General features: G+C 43.3%; 1 protein-coding gene across 1 annotated transcript; it reads left to right on the top strand.

Moving 5' to 3' along the window:
- Positions 1-2,719: 2,719 nt before the first annotated feature.
- cd44b (CD44 molecule (Indian blood group) b) lies at positions 2,720-18,880 on the top strand. The gene is made up of 8 exons (XM_036534494.1): positions 2,720-3,045; positions 10,974-11,139; positions 11,731-11,870; positions 12,103-12,192; positions 13,694-14,209; positions 17,235-17,333; positions 17,583-17,661; positions 17,972-18,880. The coding sequence occupies exons 1-8, from the start codon at positions 2,979-2,981 to the stop codon at positions 18,177-18,179; spliced, it is 1,365 nt and encodes a 454-aa protein (XP_036390387.1). The 5' UTR covers positions 2,720-2,978; the 3' UTR covers positions 18,180-18,880.
- Positions 18,881-19,269: the final 389 nt, after the last annotated feature.

Raw genomic sequence — 19,269 nt, 5'->3', positions numbered from 1 at the left:
TGGGCTGTTTTTTGTTCACCTTCATACAACTATATATTGAAGGAAAGTGCTGATCACTCACTTTTCTCTTGTTTGTTAAACTCAGCATGTTAAATAGTGGTCTTGGATGTTTGCAGATACAGACACTGCCATCCGTTCTCAAACAGTCTGAGGGGGACCTCTGCTCCACCTGAGAAACACAAAGCAGAGGTGTGTTACGTCCCTGTTCCTCACTATGTGTGAGGACGTGTGGTGACAGATTCCAGTGTACTTTTCTTAGCCTGCCTCGGGTCACGGGTGAAACTCAGTGTTGCAGTGTTCAATTTCCAAATGCTGCTACCACCAAGCTCAGAAGACACATGAGTAGAAGATTTGCCAACGTTCCTGAGTGCACACAAGCCAGTTTGTAGCTGTGTGTGTGTGTGTGTGTGCATGTGTATGAGAGAGTGTTTAAAAAGACTAATCACCAGTGACAAATATTTAACAAAAGCCAAAGCCAACCTTGAAAGCAATAGATTGACAGAGCTGAGTGGGTCACCACTTTGTCTCCAGAGAGAAAAAGTAGGGCACGCTTTGTTCCCTTTAGAGTAACTAAATAAAGCATAGTAATCATGGACAGGGCTGATCTTACACACAAAGCACAGGAATGTATGTAATAGAAAAAGGTAATTTACAAAAATGGCAATGCAACTCTCTTTTAAGTGCAGGTAGCTGACCATTTTGAAAATGTAATGCTTAACCCAGCCCATATTTGTAAAAACAATTTCATTTGATGTCCTTTTACATCTTTTGATGTACATTTATTTCTTAATCATGACTCACTGTTTCCAGCTTTGAAATGTAATGTGTGCATGTTTGTGTGTGTGTATTGTGTATGTGTGAGTGTGTGTGTATGCGCCTCTGCATGTGCACACGTATATATGTTTCTCCTTCGTTTGTGTTCTTAGTAACATCACTCCACAGTACACAAACACACTGAATTAAATACTGTTCTCATGGCAACAATGAAACAGGAAGTTAAATAGAGGAAGGTGAGAGATGAGAAAAGGGTGCAAAATGAACAGAACAGGGGCAGGGCAGGACAATGCAAGGTGGCTCGTGGTGTGATGCTCTGAGTCATGGCCGTGTCAGCGCTCTCCTTTGAGCACTTCCCAGGACAAAAGCGACCACTCAGTACCCTGGGAGTTTGGAAGTGACCCAGGAAAACCACACTTATTCAACCATGGTGTTTGGGCTATCAGTTTGGAGGCGGGAGGAATGTCTGATGTGGTTTTAGATCTGCTTTTATCTCAACCTGATGCCTGTTCAGGCCTGTTGTCCTGTCTCCCACACCTCTTAAGGCTACTGGCTGAATTGTCCTGGCAGCCACTACGTACCCCTGTCATGCAGGAGGTTGTGCAGTGGGATAAGGGGCTATGCTACAAAGAAGAAGTTCCAGTCATAACGTATTTATATATATGCACGTGTGTGTGTATACTGATCTCAAGTCAGTGAGCAGCCATGCCAAGGAGGGGCAAAGGAGAATTACTGGCCATCAGCATTATCCAATTTTTGTTGGCCCATGTTTCTATGGAAAAATTGTGATCGATGCTATATGTAATTAACTGTTGGTCGTTTTAAGGATGGAACCATGTTTGCCATGCCTGCCTTTGCCTGCATTTACATCATGTACTTTTCATCCAATGTCTCGTGGGCCTTGTGCAACTTTGGTGTCAGCTGTTTTGTGTGATTTTAAAAAATGTATTTGGTCTTTGTTTATATTTATATATATATTATATATAGTTGGGTTTTTTATTTCAGAACAGAATTGCTAAATTGACCAAATAATAATTAATAATTATAACTTATTAATATCATTCATTTTTCAATTTCTGAGGGTCACACTTGTTTCACATAAATATAATAAACACACCAAAGGAAATACATTTTTTCAGGTTAGTATAAAGACTGTATATATAAAGGGTTTACATATATGACTGTCTCTGTTGAAGGGTTCATTGAGTGTTGATTGAAGTGTCAGCTCTGACTGCACTTTGTGGTCTTTATTCCCAGATGAGACTGTACCATGTGCTTAAAAATGCAACCCACTGTCCCATTGCTTCTAGAGAAGTTATAGTGACTACTTTTCCTCCCTTGTATATTTAAAAAAAATCTTCAAAGCCACTACTAGTGGTAGAACTTGTTTCATCCCAGCAGGTTTATGACAATGAATATGCTTTGTAACTTGTGTCTCATGACTGCATCTGGCTGTTTTCTCTCTCGGAAGAAAGTGGTCTTGCTAGACAAAGCTTGGATACGTGAAGGCTCACCCTGAGGAAAGCAAAGAAAGGAATCAGGTCGAGGTTTCCATCTGAAATGATCTGTTACACTGGGTGATGTTGTGGCAGATCACATGATCTGTGCTGCTACCGAGACTGAGAGTGGCAGAGGAGACAAGAGGGAGATAAACTGGGGGGGGTGACACACTGGCAGCACATCAACTGTTGATCTGCACAAAGAGGGAAAGGAAAGGAAAAGAAGAGGAAAGGGGATGGAGAGCAAAGAGGAGGGGGAGACAGAGGTAAGAGAGACAGTGTTGCACATATAAGAGAGCAGGGACATAAAGAACACTGGAAACTGAAGCTGCCGGGGATAGGAAAGAGAAGAAGTAAGAGTGAGCGAGAGACAGAGAGAGAGAGAGGAGGGGGTGTGGTGTGGAGTGGAGGGGAGGGGAGGGAAAGGGAGGGAGAGTGAGTGAGAAGGAAGAAGGGTGTGAACGTGTACGCACCACCCTCTCTCTCCCCCCTGCGTGTGTCACTAGCCCCTGGTGTGGGTCCTCTTGCACAGAATATAAAAAAGTTGGGCAAAGTCTGCCGCGGCTTCAAAGCTCCCAGGCGCGCGTAGCAAACTCTGCCCTTGTGGCACCTAAAGGACGCAAAAGGCACCCCTCATCGCATCTACTCCTCCTCCAACTCCTCCTCCTCCTGTTTGCCCGCACAACAGCAGTCTCAGTTCTGAGGATGTGGACTCTGCTTCTCGGGGTCACTTTTGGATTACTGGCCCCCTCATGGTCGGACCCGGCTGCAGGTGAGTTCTGTTCCCTCCATGGCACACGCCACAATTCGGAATCAGGCAGAGAAGGGGGGTTTCCTTTGTTTGTGGCTGGCATGCGTGACGGGTCTGTGGTTTGAGTTTGGGCTGACTGTGCATGGCTCTGAGTGTGTGCCTGTGTGAGATCCGCAGGCTGTTGAGATGGCAAAGGCTGGGATGGGTGAAAAGGTGTGCCAGAGCTGTGCTGGGGAATGAATGGGTGCCGGCAATCCAGTGTGCTCTCCGGCACAGACAGGGCTGTATCTGGCAGGCAAGGGGGGGGGGTGTGAGTGACTGCGCAAGACTTCTGCAGACGGCTCTGGGGTCTGACGGAGCAGACACAAAGGAGGCAGCCGCTCGTGAGTTGTCGAATGAGAGAGCGCTGCCACTTCCATTGTCAATGCCATAATATAATCCCTTTCCAGATGTTGGTGTTAATTGTTCCTCTTTCTAAAAGAGCACCTCGCTAGCTTTCCCTCACAGCTTGGCCTGTTCAGCACAACACAATTGAAATATCAGGACTCTAAGCCTCCACAGGTGTTCATTTAGCCACAGTAAATGACAAAGTAGAATAAAAAATGTGCTGCAAGAACAGAAGACAAATAAAGGATAGAACAGAAAACAAAAATAGTGTGTACATTCCATTTCAAGGCATTGGGTTTCTGGACTTTTTCTGAACTTGTTGGTTTAAGAAGTTTATTATAATCAGCCTCCCTTTCAGATCCTAGCCTTATTTTTAAAATCTCCCCAGGACAAATCATCACGCTTAATTTTAAGATAGTGGTTATTTGTGTGCAGGCTGTTTCTTCAGACAAGGCTGTCTTTCCACAAGGAGCTAAATATCTACTGCCCTGTCTAACTGCCTGCTGGCCTCTGGCCTCTGGCTTTGGGGCTCCCTTCCTGAGTTCAGTTTTCTCCATTAGTCAATGAATGGACTGGGCTTTGATACACCTCCTCACCTGCTGCCACTCCTGCTGAAAGCTGGGTTTCGTCGTGGCTGTGCCAGACTCATGAGCACAAAAGAAAGCCATCATTCAACCATTTCTGCCTCCCTCGTTTTCTCTTCCTCTCTTCACTCATTCTCTCTATCTGTCTGTCCCCTTCAGTCTCTCTATCTCTGTACATCTTTCTTTGTTTATATTGCAGTCCCTCTGTCTGTCTGTCTCTGTGTCTCCCTGTCTTTCTTTCAGTGCAGTTCCTCTGCATGTAAGGTAGAGCGCTGATTCAAACAGGTTGTGGTTCGTCTGCCTACAATAAAGCGAGGAGCAGAGCAGGGAACTGTGTGTCTCCATGGCTCATGGCCAGAAACCTCCCCAGCTGTAAATTTTGATGGTTTAAAGTCAAATAAAGGGAAGCTTTGGGATTGTGTGTGTGCGTGTGCGTGTGCGTGTGCGTGTGCGTGTGCGTGTGCGTGTGCGTGTGCGCGTGCGTGTGCGTGTGTGTGTGTGTGTGTGTGCGCGCGTGTGTGTGTGTGTGTGTGTGTGTGTGTGTGTGTGTGCGTGCGCGCGTGCGCTTCTGTTTGTTTGGAGATGGGTAAGGAGAGGAGGTTTGAGGGAGGGGATCTTGTTGCTTTACATGTGTTGCCCTTGTAGTTTAACCCTGTAACAGTCAATGAACAAGGGTCACAGGCACAGTACAGCAAATGGCCACCCCTACACAGAGATTCAGTTGGGTCAGTGAAATCGTTTTGTCTTTACTGTCGATTTCAAAAAGGCCTGGGCTTCAAACCATGATGTGGGGCAACATTCTACCCCCTTCCCCCCCGCCCATGAAGCTCACAATTTAGTCCAGAATGTTGGAAAGTCTCACCGGGTTGAGAGCAGGCGTAGATAATTATAACTTATTTGAAGTTTTCTTTATCAATCAAATAACACAACTGATTAGAAGCTTTAATAAGCAGCTGAGAGGAACATGGGCTTGTTCTACCTCCAGGCTTGTTCAGGAGTGCTGTTACATTGAAAGACAACTCATACTCCTGATTAATGTTCTGAATGGATTGCCCAAGGCACCCAAAACAGGCCCCCCAAATTTCTCCTCACTTTGCAGAAATATGAGAAACCTGGTCTGGTGTGTTATGCCAAGCTTTAAATGCTTGTTCGTCAGTTTGCTTAAGACAAGTTGGTAAATTCCGGTCTAGCTTGCCTTTTAAAAACAGCTTGGGCTGGTCACCGCCTCAGACAAAGCGGCATTCATGAATCAGTGTAGATACACCACACAGGAGATCTTGCAGACACAGCCAGATAGATCTTCAGTGGCCAGTTCATTCTGGACACTCTTGCTTACCTGGAGTGTCATGTTTCCAGGTGAAGGGGCAGCTGTGCCCCCCACGGTCTGTACCTTAGAGCTGACAGGGAGGAGTTGTGCCAGGGCTGGGGGGGGGCTCAGTCACCTGCAATACAACCAGTCTGGGCACGTGCTGGCCGCGGGCCCCCCGACATCACCTGAGCCCCCCCCCCCCCCCCCCCCCCCACCGCTCCAAGCTACCCTGACGGCATTTAGAAAATTCTGCTCCCCAACACTCCCCCACTCCCAGCAGTGATGGCGGACTGAATCCTGTACCCCCACCCCTCCCCCCACAAGGGCCCAACCCTGCTTCTCCACCTCCCAGCCCATTCCGATCCCAATCTACATTTTAACGGATCTGAGGTTTGGGGGAGGGGCGGCTCTCATATTTCAACTCTACTGTATCTCCCAGAATTCCGTTGAAACTATCAATTACGTTTTTAGAGCCTCTTTATGCAGGTTCCCAGCTCCCAGGCCCCTTTCCCTTTCCCCTTCATATACACTGGCTCCTTTGTAGCCTCAGCATGGCTGTTCCAAAGGACACATTATTGCAAACTAACCACAAATGCAAGCGACAAGCTGAGCAAACTAAAAACTCCAGTCTACAAGCTGTATCTGGCTGAACAGGAAATAATCTGGAGGTTGTTTATCCAGCCTTCCATGCTGAACTGCTAAGAGCATTGATGGTATATTCATTTTTTATTGTGCTTTATAACCAAAGACACATTTTTTGCTCCACCTACACTCCTCTAAAAATGTGTAACCACTTCAGCTAAAAAGATTGCATTAGAAATGATGAAAGAAAGCATAGTGTTCATTGTAAATGTGTGAGGAAATGAAGCTCCCCTCTTCCAAAAACCCAAGGGAAATTGGAGGGGGAGTAAGGGTAAGTCATTCAGGTGGTTGCAGTTGGGCTCACAGTAGCAGGGCTGTTTCAAGTGCCCCACCGAGAGCAAGGATCACCCTGGCTGTTGCTGACTACTCAATGACGTGAACAACAGGGCACAGCAACCAAATAAATCATAAACAGGATGAATGACTTGCAGGCACCCTGAGCAGTGTGGCTACACAAAGTCAAGATATGACATATTAGGAAGACATGAGTTACGTTGGAAATGTGAACTAAAAAACTTACACCTCACAGTTGATATCTCAAGCTCTCTGTTGCTTTCTCTCAGTTCAGCCCTTCACACTCAACACAGCATATACAAACTGAACAATAAAATTAATAATGTTTTCTTTTGTTTTGACTTTTACTCTATTTCTAACATAACCATTTTGCTCACTTTAGCTAATGCCCGGCTGGTGATAGTTTTTGAGGAATCTGATGCAAAAATCTTTGTTCAGAGTTTAGGGTGTGGCTAGGCCCAAATCTGAAAAGCTTTCTGGTGCACAGCTTTCTGCTTTATGGTTTAGAGTAACTTTGCCCGAGACAATCAATGTGTTAGATTGTCTGCAGAATGCCGATAATGTCATTGATAGAATGGGGGAAGGGGAAGGGGGCATGGGGGGGCATGACCAGGGTGGTGGATCATTGCCTGCTATATGATTGGTTCCCCTTGGCTGGAGAGACTGACTATGTGCGGTAACTGTTCCTCTGAACAGCTGGTCTTCACTGGCATGCCTCTTCTGAAACCTCCTTTCTTTTGAGCCCCAGCAGTCAGGCTCACTGTTCATTTCACACGGAGGGGGGTCTGTGAACTTAATTAATCACCACTGGAAGCAGGGTCTGTTGATGCAGGGGGAATCCCAAAGTCCACAGCATGTCCGCTGCACTGGAGTCTATGCCCTTTGCATTTCAATAGACAGACCATACAGGCATACTGTATTCTATGTATTGCTTGACAAGAAATTCTCCAGCTTTGATCTCATGGCCTCCAGAATCCCCCACACCACCACCCCAGCTTTCTTGTGCAGAGGCTGTTGTCCAGGTCTATTTGTCCACACGAAACAGAGACTTGATTAAAACACCCAGCTAAGTCCGTGTGGTACAGCCGCTGTTAGCAGGTGCTAACTGGGGGGGACCCAATAGACATAAACAGTTTTTGCCATGACTCCAATACTGTGGTGACTGACAAGGCCATAGCCACAGATTTTTGAGGAGGGAGGCACCACTGGATCTGTCAGGTTTACTCAGCTATGGTTGACTTTGTGGCCGTCCCTTTCATCACCTGTGTATCAGATGCAACGGAGCGACTTGCTCGTGATTGGGCCTCTGTACACATCAAAACAAGGTGAATTTGACCGTGACCATGACACACAAACACACGTTTGATTGTATCATTGAGACCTTCCATGGGAAGGCTGCAGATACAAATTTGAGTATGTTTAAAGGCAGAGGAGACCTTCATTTCACACCTCTGTGAATACACCTTGCTCTTAAATGGGTTCCATTCAGTGAAATAATATATATACTTATATATATATACACACACATATATATATATGTTCATGGAGCCACACTGGAGAGTAAAACTATTATAGCCACCCTCTGTTTAATACTGGCCAATTCCACAATGTGCACAAAACAGATGGAGCCCAAAGAACATTTGCTCTAGTGCTCTCTGAGGAGAGTGTGCTACGGTGGATCATAAAACCAATGCAATCAGTGTCCACCTCCAACTTTTGTTTCTGTGTCTTCATTTTGGCTGGACAATGGCGTCTTTGTCCAATGTCAGCAAAGACTGCAGGGAGCAAACAGAGAGCATGAACATATAAGCAAATGACCACTTTGCCCCAAAGCTTCCCTTGTGCTCCCGTGAAGTCATGAGACCAGATTATGAGTCTCTCAGTGAGTCACTGCTATATTTGCATCTATCTCCTCAATCTAATGCTTATATATCTCCATAGCAACTGCTTTTGAACAAACAGCAAGCTGCTGGAACAGATGGGGGAGCAAGATTTTCAGGATGACTACTGTTGTACAGATAATTTGAGAGTGTGTGTGATCAGGGATGCCTCGGTGCTGTTCTGCGAGAGATTATACGGTTAGAAAGAGCTCCAGTCTCTGACAGTGTTTATGTCTGCACCCAGTTTCTATGCCAGTGTTGCTCTTTTCATGGACATGTTCTCAGCCATGGCAAACCTTGGATCAGTCCTTGAACAGAAACAGCTGCAGACATCAGCAGAGTGTGGCACATTCTGAGCAAAGAAAGGCAAAAATCGCTTTGTTCTATTTGTATGAGTGAGAACATAAGAATAGAATGAAATTTAATAAATCTGGAAACAGAGATGGGGAGTTAAAATGTGTTTGGACAGATGAAAAGGAGGAATGTATATGCTTTGCTTATCTAACTGGAGGAAAGTACCTTACCTGCCTTGTTTCCGGTAAAATGTATGGCACTTGGGATGAAATCTAAAATGTGAGAAATTCATATATATATATATATATATATATATGTGTGTGTGTGTGTGTGCGTGTGTGTGTGTGCATGTGCTTGCGTGTGTGTGTATAATGCATATGTATATAATGTGAATATATGGTGTCTATGGTATTACAAATAAAAGAATTCACTTTCTAAATACTAATTTGAAGAAAAAGTTTGACTTTTTGACAAAGTGGTAGTTCATATATGCTGTAGCATATGCTTGTATGTTAATGTACTATATTTTATGGCAAGGGCAGCGCCTACACCTGAGCTAAAGTGATGGGAGGATTGGGAATGAGGGATAGGGACTGTGACTCCAGGGAAAGAAACCTGATAAAGAGATGCTCACGTGCCTGATCGTCCCTCAGGCTGTGCCTCTCCTCTCCCTGCTGCTTCACATGACACGCAGGATTGCTGTGCTTGGCCACACCTGTGGAGCCTGAGGGGTGGGAGCTGAAAGGGAGAAGTCGGAGTTTCTGCTGTCTGACAGCATGAAACTCTGCACTGATTTATGATAAACCAAGACACAACTTGGAACCTTCCGTCTATCAACGTCTAACAGTCCACAAACAGAATAAAGTCTTCTGAAAAACTTGTCAGAAAAGCAAAGAGGCATCAAACAGCTTTTATAAGGAATAAATAACTATTTTTTTATGTTTTTCTCACTTCAAAGGATAATACTGTTGCTTTTCTGAAGAAAACCATAGGAAACTACTAGCTGTGACTTTCCACCCTTCTAATCTGTTTTCACACTAAATAAGTGAATGTCATACTAAAATTTAGTATTACAAAATGATGAATAAAGGAGATAAAGGTCAGAGTTGTATGCAATAGTGATCTGTCCTCTTTGATCCATTTGAATTGAGAATGGTCGAGATTGAAGCAGAAAAGGATGAAAGTAGAAGGTGCTCAAACTACTGTGCATGTGAGGTCCAAGCTCATGACCTGTTTGCAGTTAGAGTAAGTTTTGGCCTCAGGGAGCTGGTTAGCAATTACTGTCCTCTGAAATCAGACATGAAGATGTGTGATGTGCTTATCCTGCACTGTTCCCAGAACAGTGATGGAACCTGTAGGAAAACATATCGCTGATAAACATCTTTATTGCCAGCCCATCTGATTACAGTACACAGGCTCTCACTGTATTAGAAATATTTTAGCTGCGTAATGCCACGAGGGGAAAAAAAAACACTCCAAATGGAAAATGTATTTAATTTCTGTTTAGGGTAAGGGATACAGGACAATGGTTCTCCCTAATCTTAATAAGAGCAGTATGATATTTAGAGCTGTAGAGGCTGCAGTGTCTCTTCAAGAAAGCCGTGAAACCTATCAGCATAGATCTTGAACAAGCAAAATAGCATTGCAAGAAAGTCCTCAGACATGCATGATGTAAGGGATAAGCTTTCTAAAAGGGATATACATTAAGCCAAACCTGCTAAAGTAAACTGATCTGGAGAAACCATTATCACATTTACTGACAATTCACCAGTCCATTGAGGTAGTCAGAATTAAAGAATATTAATGTTTAATAGAGGATCGCAATTCAGTTTCTACTGCTTTTTTCATAGCTTAAAGGCATCAACAACTAGACACCAATGATGTAGGCATTTCTTCAGCTAATGGTAACATTCAGGATGTTAAAGTTGTGAAGTTCTGGCACAAAATATATATTTTCACTGCTTTCATAATTATTCTACATTCTACATGTGTTATGGTTACAAAGAAACCTGTCCTTGTTCCTTGTACTTAGAGGGAAGTTAATGCCATTTTAGGAATGAAGGGCATACAGGAACTGTGATAAGATCATTGCTGCACATTGATTCATCCACCACCTGGGGAAAGAAGGACTTCCTGCAAGAAGAACACCACTGTTGGCTTCACGGTTTTGTTAGATGTGTTAGGGTGTCTTGCAATGCACATTAGTTAGCTCCATTGGTAAAAATGTAAAGAAAGTGCTTAGTTGAACACGTTACACATTATCAAAACTCCCATGTGATGACCTTTAGCTTGCTTTGTGTTTGTTGCATCTTTCTTTTTTTCAAATACTACCTGTATATGTTTGCAATGTAATGCTTCAGTTAGATAATATTGTTGACTATTTTAAAATAAATCACTGATAATTTTGACCAAAAATCTTTACTTCTGCTCACTAATATTAATTAACATTTTTAGTGAGTGTGGAACAACTTTTTCCTCCCTAAAGTGAACTGAAACCAGAAAGCATGTGTGATTAACAGAGTGTGATTAACAGAGCTCCCTGCATTTCTTGTCCAATAGTACGGTCCAGAAGCTGCACCTATGCCGGAGTTTTCCATGTGGAGGGGAGCGAACGCTACTCTCTGACCTTCCAGCAGGCCCAAGAATTGTGTGAACGCTTGAGCACCACTCTGGCCAGCGAGGAGCAGGTCAGGGAGGCATTCATCACTGGCCTGGAGACATGCAGGTGAGAACAGTTGCAACAGCAGCCAAGTGATTTTAGAACAAGCCATCATGATCCCTGTCATGCATGGCCATAATGTGCTCTATGGTCAATTTTAAGAATGTTAAAATGGTGGTTGAGAGATGTGCCAAATTTTAAGAGGCTTTTTGTTTGACCATATGGTGTCATTGTGAGGGAGCTGGACTTAACCAGGGGTAACCAGGGGTTGCAGGTCTAATTCCCAGGTTGGGCACTGCTGTTACTGTACATGCTTCAGGCTTCAGGGGGTCACTTACCCACCATTGCCTTCTGTCCACCTCTATTATTTGATAATATGTAAGGTATGTGTGTTGCCTGTGGTAAGCACACTTGCTAGGCAGGATGCCGCTGGTGTATAAACACACAATCTTAAACAAAGGAGGTGTCTTTGAGTTCCTGAGTGTCTCAGCTAGCAAAACACAGACCCAGCTCAGGTTCAGAACCAGCCGTGTTCAAAAATGGCCTGGAACCTACAGCAGTGGAACAAAATGGCTTCATTCCTACAGAGATGGGGATGGGTTGAATAAGATTGGAAAGGTGGCTGTGATTTCCATTGATCTCATCATATCTTTGCAGATATGGCTGGATTAGCAACCAGAACATCACAATCCTGCGGCATACGGCTCACATCAACTGTGCAAATAATCTAACAGGAATCCATTTCCATGTTGAGGATACAGAAAAGTCCTATGACGCCTATTGCTTCGACCCATCAGGTGAGAGATCATCCAAGATCCTCCACTGAGCTCTCTCTCTCTCTCTCTCTCTCTATACATATATATATATATATATATATATATATATATATATATATATATATATATATATATATATATATATATATGATATTCTAATTGTTCTATACAATTTTGTTTAGCTGTTGTCAAATGTACATGTTTGTGGTATGTCTGACCCAGTGTACTTGCCACCTTCTTGGTCTTGTGACAGATAAGTTGGCTGAAAACTGTGAGAATGTCATCAACCCTGATTTCACCAGTCCAGATGTTCCTATAGATGTCAGTGGGAAGGCTGACCCAGGTAATTCAGTACCCTGTCCTGATTCTTGCCTTACCTTGTAGGTCACATAAATGTGTAAAAGTTGTTTCAGCTGTGACTCAAACTTATGGGTGACGCACTTGGTGGTTAGACATCATCCGGGCAGACAGAGAGAAGAATCTACTCTTCCGTCTGTCTTGTACAGGCTACTTTCTGCAACAGGCATTGTACAGGGACAGTAGACAAATGTCCCATGATTCATTTGACAACTGTGTGGTGGGAACTTGTCTGGCATTGTATTACAGGGCATGTAAAGGGCTGTGAAATTGCCCCACCTTTCTCAGACAAAGCCAGGTGCTTGCTCACTTCTGTATTCAGAATGATCTCACCTGTATCCAGCCACACCAACCCCCCCTCCTTGAGAAACTGTTCCCAGGCAGTGAAGCACTCTTTGTTTATTGGCCTGAAGGGATTCTTGGTTCAGCATGCATCCAGGTGCTATCGCCCATTCACCAAGCCATATCCAACATAATCCATAATCGGGACTATGTAACACTGTTGGACTTCTTTTTTGTTGTGTTTTTATTTTTTTGGTGGGACAGGCAGGGCTTCTTAAATCAGATCCATGTATCTTGCAATCACGTTGTCACCAAACCTTTTGCTATGAAGAACAGCAAATATGCACAGCATTGCCCTTGGGGAAATGCACAGACTGTTTACTGAGGGTGTGGCTCACATGTGGTCAGAGGGCAGAGGGTTCTCAAAATGACCGGCCATGCATTTCTGCAGAAAAAGCACACATGAAATCACATAGCCAAAAAAATCTGAAATGTTTCAGATCAAAAGGGCTGCAGCAGGACAACTGTACAATGAGCAATGAGATGATGAACTGGTGATGTAGCATTACTCTGGAGGCAGCGTCTCCTACCATTGAATAACTACCAGCTCACAAAAATGAACTCTGTTAGCTGATGTGATAGAGAAATCCCCAGAGAAATTATCCTTCAAAATAATTATGAAATTAAAAACAAAAGTAGATTTCAAAATATGTGTAACATACTTTTAATGTAAAAATTACTGTCACTTTCATTAATGCAATCTTATGCTATAATATCTTATATATTATTTAATGAATTTCAAAACATTTTGATGTATGTTACAGTGTGTAGAGAATTACATGAAGGGCAAAATGTGTATAGCTTTTAATGCACTGCCATTACTACCACTTAATCATACTCTCTCTGTCTTTATTTGATATTTCAGCATATTTAGTTGTCATGCTTTTCATCTATGCAGTGTTATCTTCTTTGTTCTTCTTTGAAGCTCTGCCTATCTTCTAGCATCTGATGTCACTGAATGATGACTAAAAGTCTGAAAGGTTTACACGAGATCTCTTATCACCTGTCTTCACTGGGTTTTTTTTCAAAATCATAAAGTCCAGTTAAAATGCAGTACTTTCCTTTGGCCAGTTCTTATGTTCTTATATCATTCCTTTGGCTGCAATGACTGTAATTTTCCATCATGTGTTTACTCTATGCCATAGCCCCATCAGAGGTGGATGACCCAGAAGATGATCTGGGGAATGGGGCCACAACAGATGGGCCAGAAGCCCATGATGCTCCACCTGCCACAGAGTTGGCACCCGATGATGCAGCAGCCCAGCCAGATGGCTCTGAGATCCCCGACCCCATAGACTCTGACCCTGCCCCTAAGAACGACACCTCAGCCTCCGAGGATGACGACATAGATGGTGATGAGCAGGCCACAGATGGCCCCCCCTCAGTCGACCCCGAGGCGCAACCAACAGAGGGGGGGGGCTTGGAAGAGAGTGGTACGGAGAGTCCTGCTGCCACAGATCCGCTCGGGGAGTCTGAGGGGGACCCTAATGCTGGATCCCATCCTGAAGACCCAACGCAGGAGAGTGAAGAACCAATTGGATCAGGCGAGGAGAGTGACCTTGCCCCAACAGAGGCCCCTGCTGGAGAGGAGGAGGTAGTGCCAGCTCCCAAGGGCAATGAGCTGGAAGCACCAATTCCTGAGCAGGAAAGCAATACCGAAGGTACAATTCCATTACTCCTTTCTTAGAGGCCTTGTTGTGGTTGTGCTACATTCAACCAGGCATTAAACAAGATGATTTCAGCTTGTTCTGTGAACATTATTGCTTTCATGAGAGAAGGTTTTAACAATCTTGGGCCAGCAGCTAGATCCTGTGATGTGGTTATATTTTTACATTTGGTCATATTTTTTGAATTTGGTTACTTGTTAACTCCAGATAATTTCAGTGTTATTTTTTGAAACATTGTGAAGATCTTGGCATGTTGGTGTTGGAGAGTTTAGGACAAGAAACATACGATATGGTCGAAAGTAATATAACATGGAGTTATTGTTCAAAAAATTAAAGTTAAAAAATTGACCAGAGAGCACAAAGTTAAAAAACAACTTCCAAAGGATAGACAGCTTTCCTAGGAGGCAATATCCATGCCTGGAAAAGAAAACTGAGTGGAAAAACAGGTAAGATTCTCAATACAATACAAATAGTTCAGATATTTTGTCCACTCTGTACATATTGTTCCTTATCATCACATGTAATCGCCATGGTATTATGCAATGTTGAACTAACAAAAAAGAAAAAATCCTACATGTTCCCATACTCTTTAGAGAGTGTTCAGCAAATAGTCTCTTTAGATGGTATATGTATGTTTTTACAATAACTTAAGTTCCCTGGTAACAAATGAGGAGATGGCCATGTAGTGCTGGAGAGTGAAAGAGAATTGGTGATGGTTCACAGCGAATATGTGTCATTACTTTTCAAATGGTAAAACATAAAACATGGTTAGAAATTCAAAGTCTCACCACCCCCGCAATCCTCCTGCACGACATAGCTTGATTTCGAAAAGACAGTTACATGCTATAGATAAGTGGCATACCACAGAACAGAGCATCAAAGGGAGTATATTTTCTTATTTTAGCAAAGCAACCAATGCTACAGGAAGCTTATATCTACATAAGGTCTGCATTGTCTAATCCAGCATTTCCCAAACCTCTCCTGGAGGACCCCTTGTCCTGCATGTTTTAGATCTCTCCCTGCTCTAACACAGCTGATTTAAATGATCAGTTTGTTATTAAGCAGCTTCAGGAGTTCATAACGAGTAGATCATTTGAATCAGCTGTGTTGGAGCAGGGAGAGATCTAAAACATGCAGGACAAGGGGTCCTCCAGGAGAGGTTTGGGAAGCGCTGTGTCACAACTCAGGCATGGACTCAGACGCAGACCACAAGAGCTCAGGTTCCAAGCGGTTTATTTGAATTGTGGGACAAGAGCGTAATGGCAAAACAGGCAGGGGGCAGGGTCAAAACCAGACAGGTAGTCCGAAGGCAGAGCAAGAATCAAAAACAAAAGCAAGCTGGGTCAAACTGGGTAGGCAGGCAGATCAGGCAACCAAGGCAAAATGGCAGACAGAGACAAAGTCGTGGAACAGGCAAGATCAACACAGGAAACTCCAAACAGAAAAAACAGGCAGGACCAGGACAGGCAAATAAATAAATAAATAAATATTTTATATATAAAAAAAACACTGTAACGAACTGGCAACAAGACAGAGACAAGCAGGATAGATATAGGGCTGGGCTGATGAGGTGATGGGAAGCAGGTGGGCAGGCTGGCAGGTGGAGGTGATCAGGTAGTCAGGTGGGCGGGGACAGGGCAGAGAGCGGGGCAGGGCTGGAACACAAGGAAAAACAGTAAACAAAAGCACATGGACCACAATGACAGATGGGGAGAGCACCAAAACAACAGCTAGGGGGAGTAGTGACACACTGGTCTAATCTAAGGTGAAACAAGTTGAGGCCTTGCACTACATGAAATGTAAAAATATCAAAATGAGTCACATTGGACATTAAGTGTGCTTTCACTGACTGGAAGAGTGTATCAAAAGTCATGTTTACTATTGATAGACATGGAAATTGCTCTGTATTGCTCATAAAACAGTTTTGAGCTTTGAGTCTGATCACATACACATCTGAATAGACAGAGAAACAAATTCTCAAAGCAGTCTGGACATTATACAGCACAAAAGATAATACTACACAGGCATGATTTCTTGGTAGTCATATTAGTTGCAATGGTCTTCGTCCAATGGCAAGAATTAGGATAGGAAAAGTGCCCCCTGGTGACTGGGGTGAGAAACAAGCTGAAATGTGGTAAGAGTTTGAAGAGATCTTAATTTTGTACAATATTATGCAGCACAATTAAAAACATAAATATTTGTTTATGCACTGAATCATAGACAATATAACACCTGAAAACTATTTCTAAAGGATCCAAAGTAATGAAGGTCACAATTTTGCAAGATTAAATGACAGATAAGACATAAATCCAGGTGAAAGTATGACACAGAAGCCAGAAAATAATAAAAGCAATCTGTAATAGATATGAAAACAGGACAAAATGCTTAAAATACAGCAACAGAGAAACATAAAAAGTGCATCTTACTTGGAAAAGACAGAGGTATGTTGACATGTGCTGTTGTACATATCGCACATTTGTTAGAAAGAAAAACTTATTTCGCCAGTCACAAAAAATTAATAAATAACATGCACAGGTCTTGTCTTTAGAACTATGCTTGCATTTCATGCAGTCAAATTTTCAATTGTAATCAGTCTCACTTTGCCATTGGGTATTCTCTGTAGACAGAGATGTAATCCTGATGTCATTAGACTAACACCGCCGAGACACATGACCACAAATCAGAATACTCATGTTTCTCTTTTTACCTGGATTCTCTGTGAACTGTGTGTGAACTTCCAAAACCACTTTCACATTCAGATTTTCATCACCTGCGGCACATGACAGGGCATCAAATTTGTGTGTATCAGCACTTGACAATGGCCACCCAGTTGTATTTAGTTTCTTTGCTAGGCTTTCACCACTGATGGGGCCCTGATGCATTTTCTGACAGAGTAGATCAGTGATTCATCCAAGAACTGCCTGTCAGAGCTTTGATGAATCATTGTTTACAGTTGTGTCTGGTGCATGTGTTCAGTAAGTAGGGGAGGTGTTGACTAATTGTGTGTCTTGATTCCAAGCTGTGGCACCTGAGGTGGCCGAGGATCCTGCAAGTCGTGGAGGTCGGATGGGTCCAGCTAGACCCCCTGCTCCTTCAGAGCAGAAAAGTAGCGGATCGGGTAAGTGACAAATACATTGCCATGGCCACCATGATTTACCAATAAAATCATCTGAATCAGCCTAACATTTGGCCTAAAACTTCACACATCACACGTGGGCATGCCCTCCTGTCATCTCAGCTTTTAAATGTGACCCGTGATGCCTTTCAGTGCAAGAGACTCTACCCATATGAATGGTTGTGTTTTAAGAGTAGTTTTGGGTTTGGCTGAGGTGCCCACCATTCACTGCTGTCATCCTCCTGCCCGCAGATTGGCTGGTCATCTTGGCTGTGGTTGTGGCCGTTGCCGTCATTGTCCTTGTGTGTGCTGCGGTTGCTACCAGAAAGAGGTAGGTCTTGAACCCAATATTGCATTCCTATTGCAGAGCAGGGGAGCAACAATCACATTGAGCTTAACAATGCACCCACTGAAATCCACACTGTAGCAATGCCCACCTTGAGAGACCAACATCTGTGACAAACTTGCAGAAAGTTAAGTCTATCAACAGTCAAGACAGCATAACTTATTCATGCACTCCTCTAGCACTCATGTTGCAGCTTTTCTGCCCTAGATTATTAATGAACCGCCCCATATGACTAAATGAAGCATCGAGATGATAGTCAGTTAATAAGCCATGTGCACACATATATTCTATGCAGGTGGTGCGGAAAGCAGCAGACCCTAATGATCACCTCCAAGGAAGCCAGCGAGGGGAATGGGGCAGCAGCCTCCAGCTCACGGGCCCAGGAGAGGGACCAGGAGATGGTGACACTGATGAACAAGGAGAAGATCCAGGAGAACGGGACCACAGAGGAGTTCACTGTCATCACCCTAGAGGAATCTCCGGAGAAATCCCAGCTGGCCTGAGATGGGTCCAGCATGGGGGAGGTTGGCGGAAACAAGGGACATTACATGGGCACAATCAACAAGGCTGAAACAGAGGCTTTACAATAGGCAGAAAATGACAAGAACATTTTGACCTGGAACTAAAATGCAAATGTTTGACTTACCGTACCTGACTGGTGGGGTTTGTAGCTTGCAATGCACAGGTGGATAAAGCTATCAGGTCAGCCAGGGCTCAGGTAAAGAGCCTGGCGCTCCCACCAGTTACAAGGTACAAACCCGGCCCTTTTTACTACTTGCGGGAATGTGTCATCAGACTTAGAGTTGGGGTTGGAGTTTTTTAGATTTAATCAGGCCCATTCTCCAGGCCCAGGAGTTTGAATGAGTCTCAGCAGCAGAATAGATAAAATATATAAGGATTTGGGGGGGTGGGTAGTCCATTAAAAGAGGGCAGGGAGAGAGTGACAGGTTTGAGACTGCTGTATATACAGTTTGCAGAGCAAATGCTTGGATTTCCAATTTTTCATGTACGCAGTAGAGAATGATAAAAAATAAAGTAAAGCAGATTAGTGGGCGACTGTTCTGATGTCATAATGGCCATCACTTAAGGGTTATGGAGCATCCACTGTTGATATAATGATCGAGTATGTTACAGAAGAATCTACTGGCCTGTCTTCTATTTTTTCTTTTGTCTAAGTTGTATTTTCCAAGATTTCCTGTGGATTGGGATATATTTTCTGTTAAAGAGTTACAATGGTAAGAAGCTAAAATGTTTTATTTTAATTTATGTTTTTTGTTGTTTTTTTTCCTGTATATACTGTATGTACTTCTTCCATTTCTTTAGTTTGAGATCTCACCTGTTTATCGTTGAGTCAGTGGCTTGTCCACCAAATTTCTCATGCTCATTAAAGTGACCTAATCTTAAAAAAATAGAAAGTTTATGTGTAGAACATATGTAACAAATGAAATGGACATTGTAATAATCAGACTTTCTCTTAGTAAGTAGAAATGAAAATGATGAATTGTTGTTCACTGATACCATAAAACATTACTTATCAATTGCCTGATGTGGGGAAATAAACACACATTAAGCGTGAAGTTACACATGTCATGG

The sequence above is a fragment of the Megalops cyprinoides genome, chromosome 8, assembly GCF_013368585.1.
Source record: "Megalops cyprinoides isolate fMegCyp1 chromosome 8, fMegCyp1.pri, whole genome shotgun sequence".
Lineage (NCBI taxonomy): Eukaryota > Metazoa > Chordata > Actinopteri > Elopiformes > Megalopidae > Megalops > Megalops cyprinoides.
The sequence above is the reverse complement of the archived record's forward strand: the minus strand, read 5'-3'. Positions and strand labels throughout refer to the sequence as shown.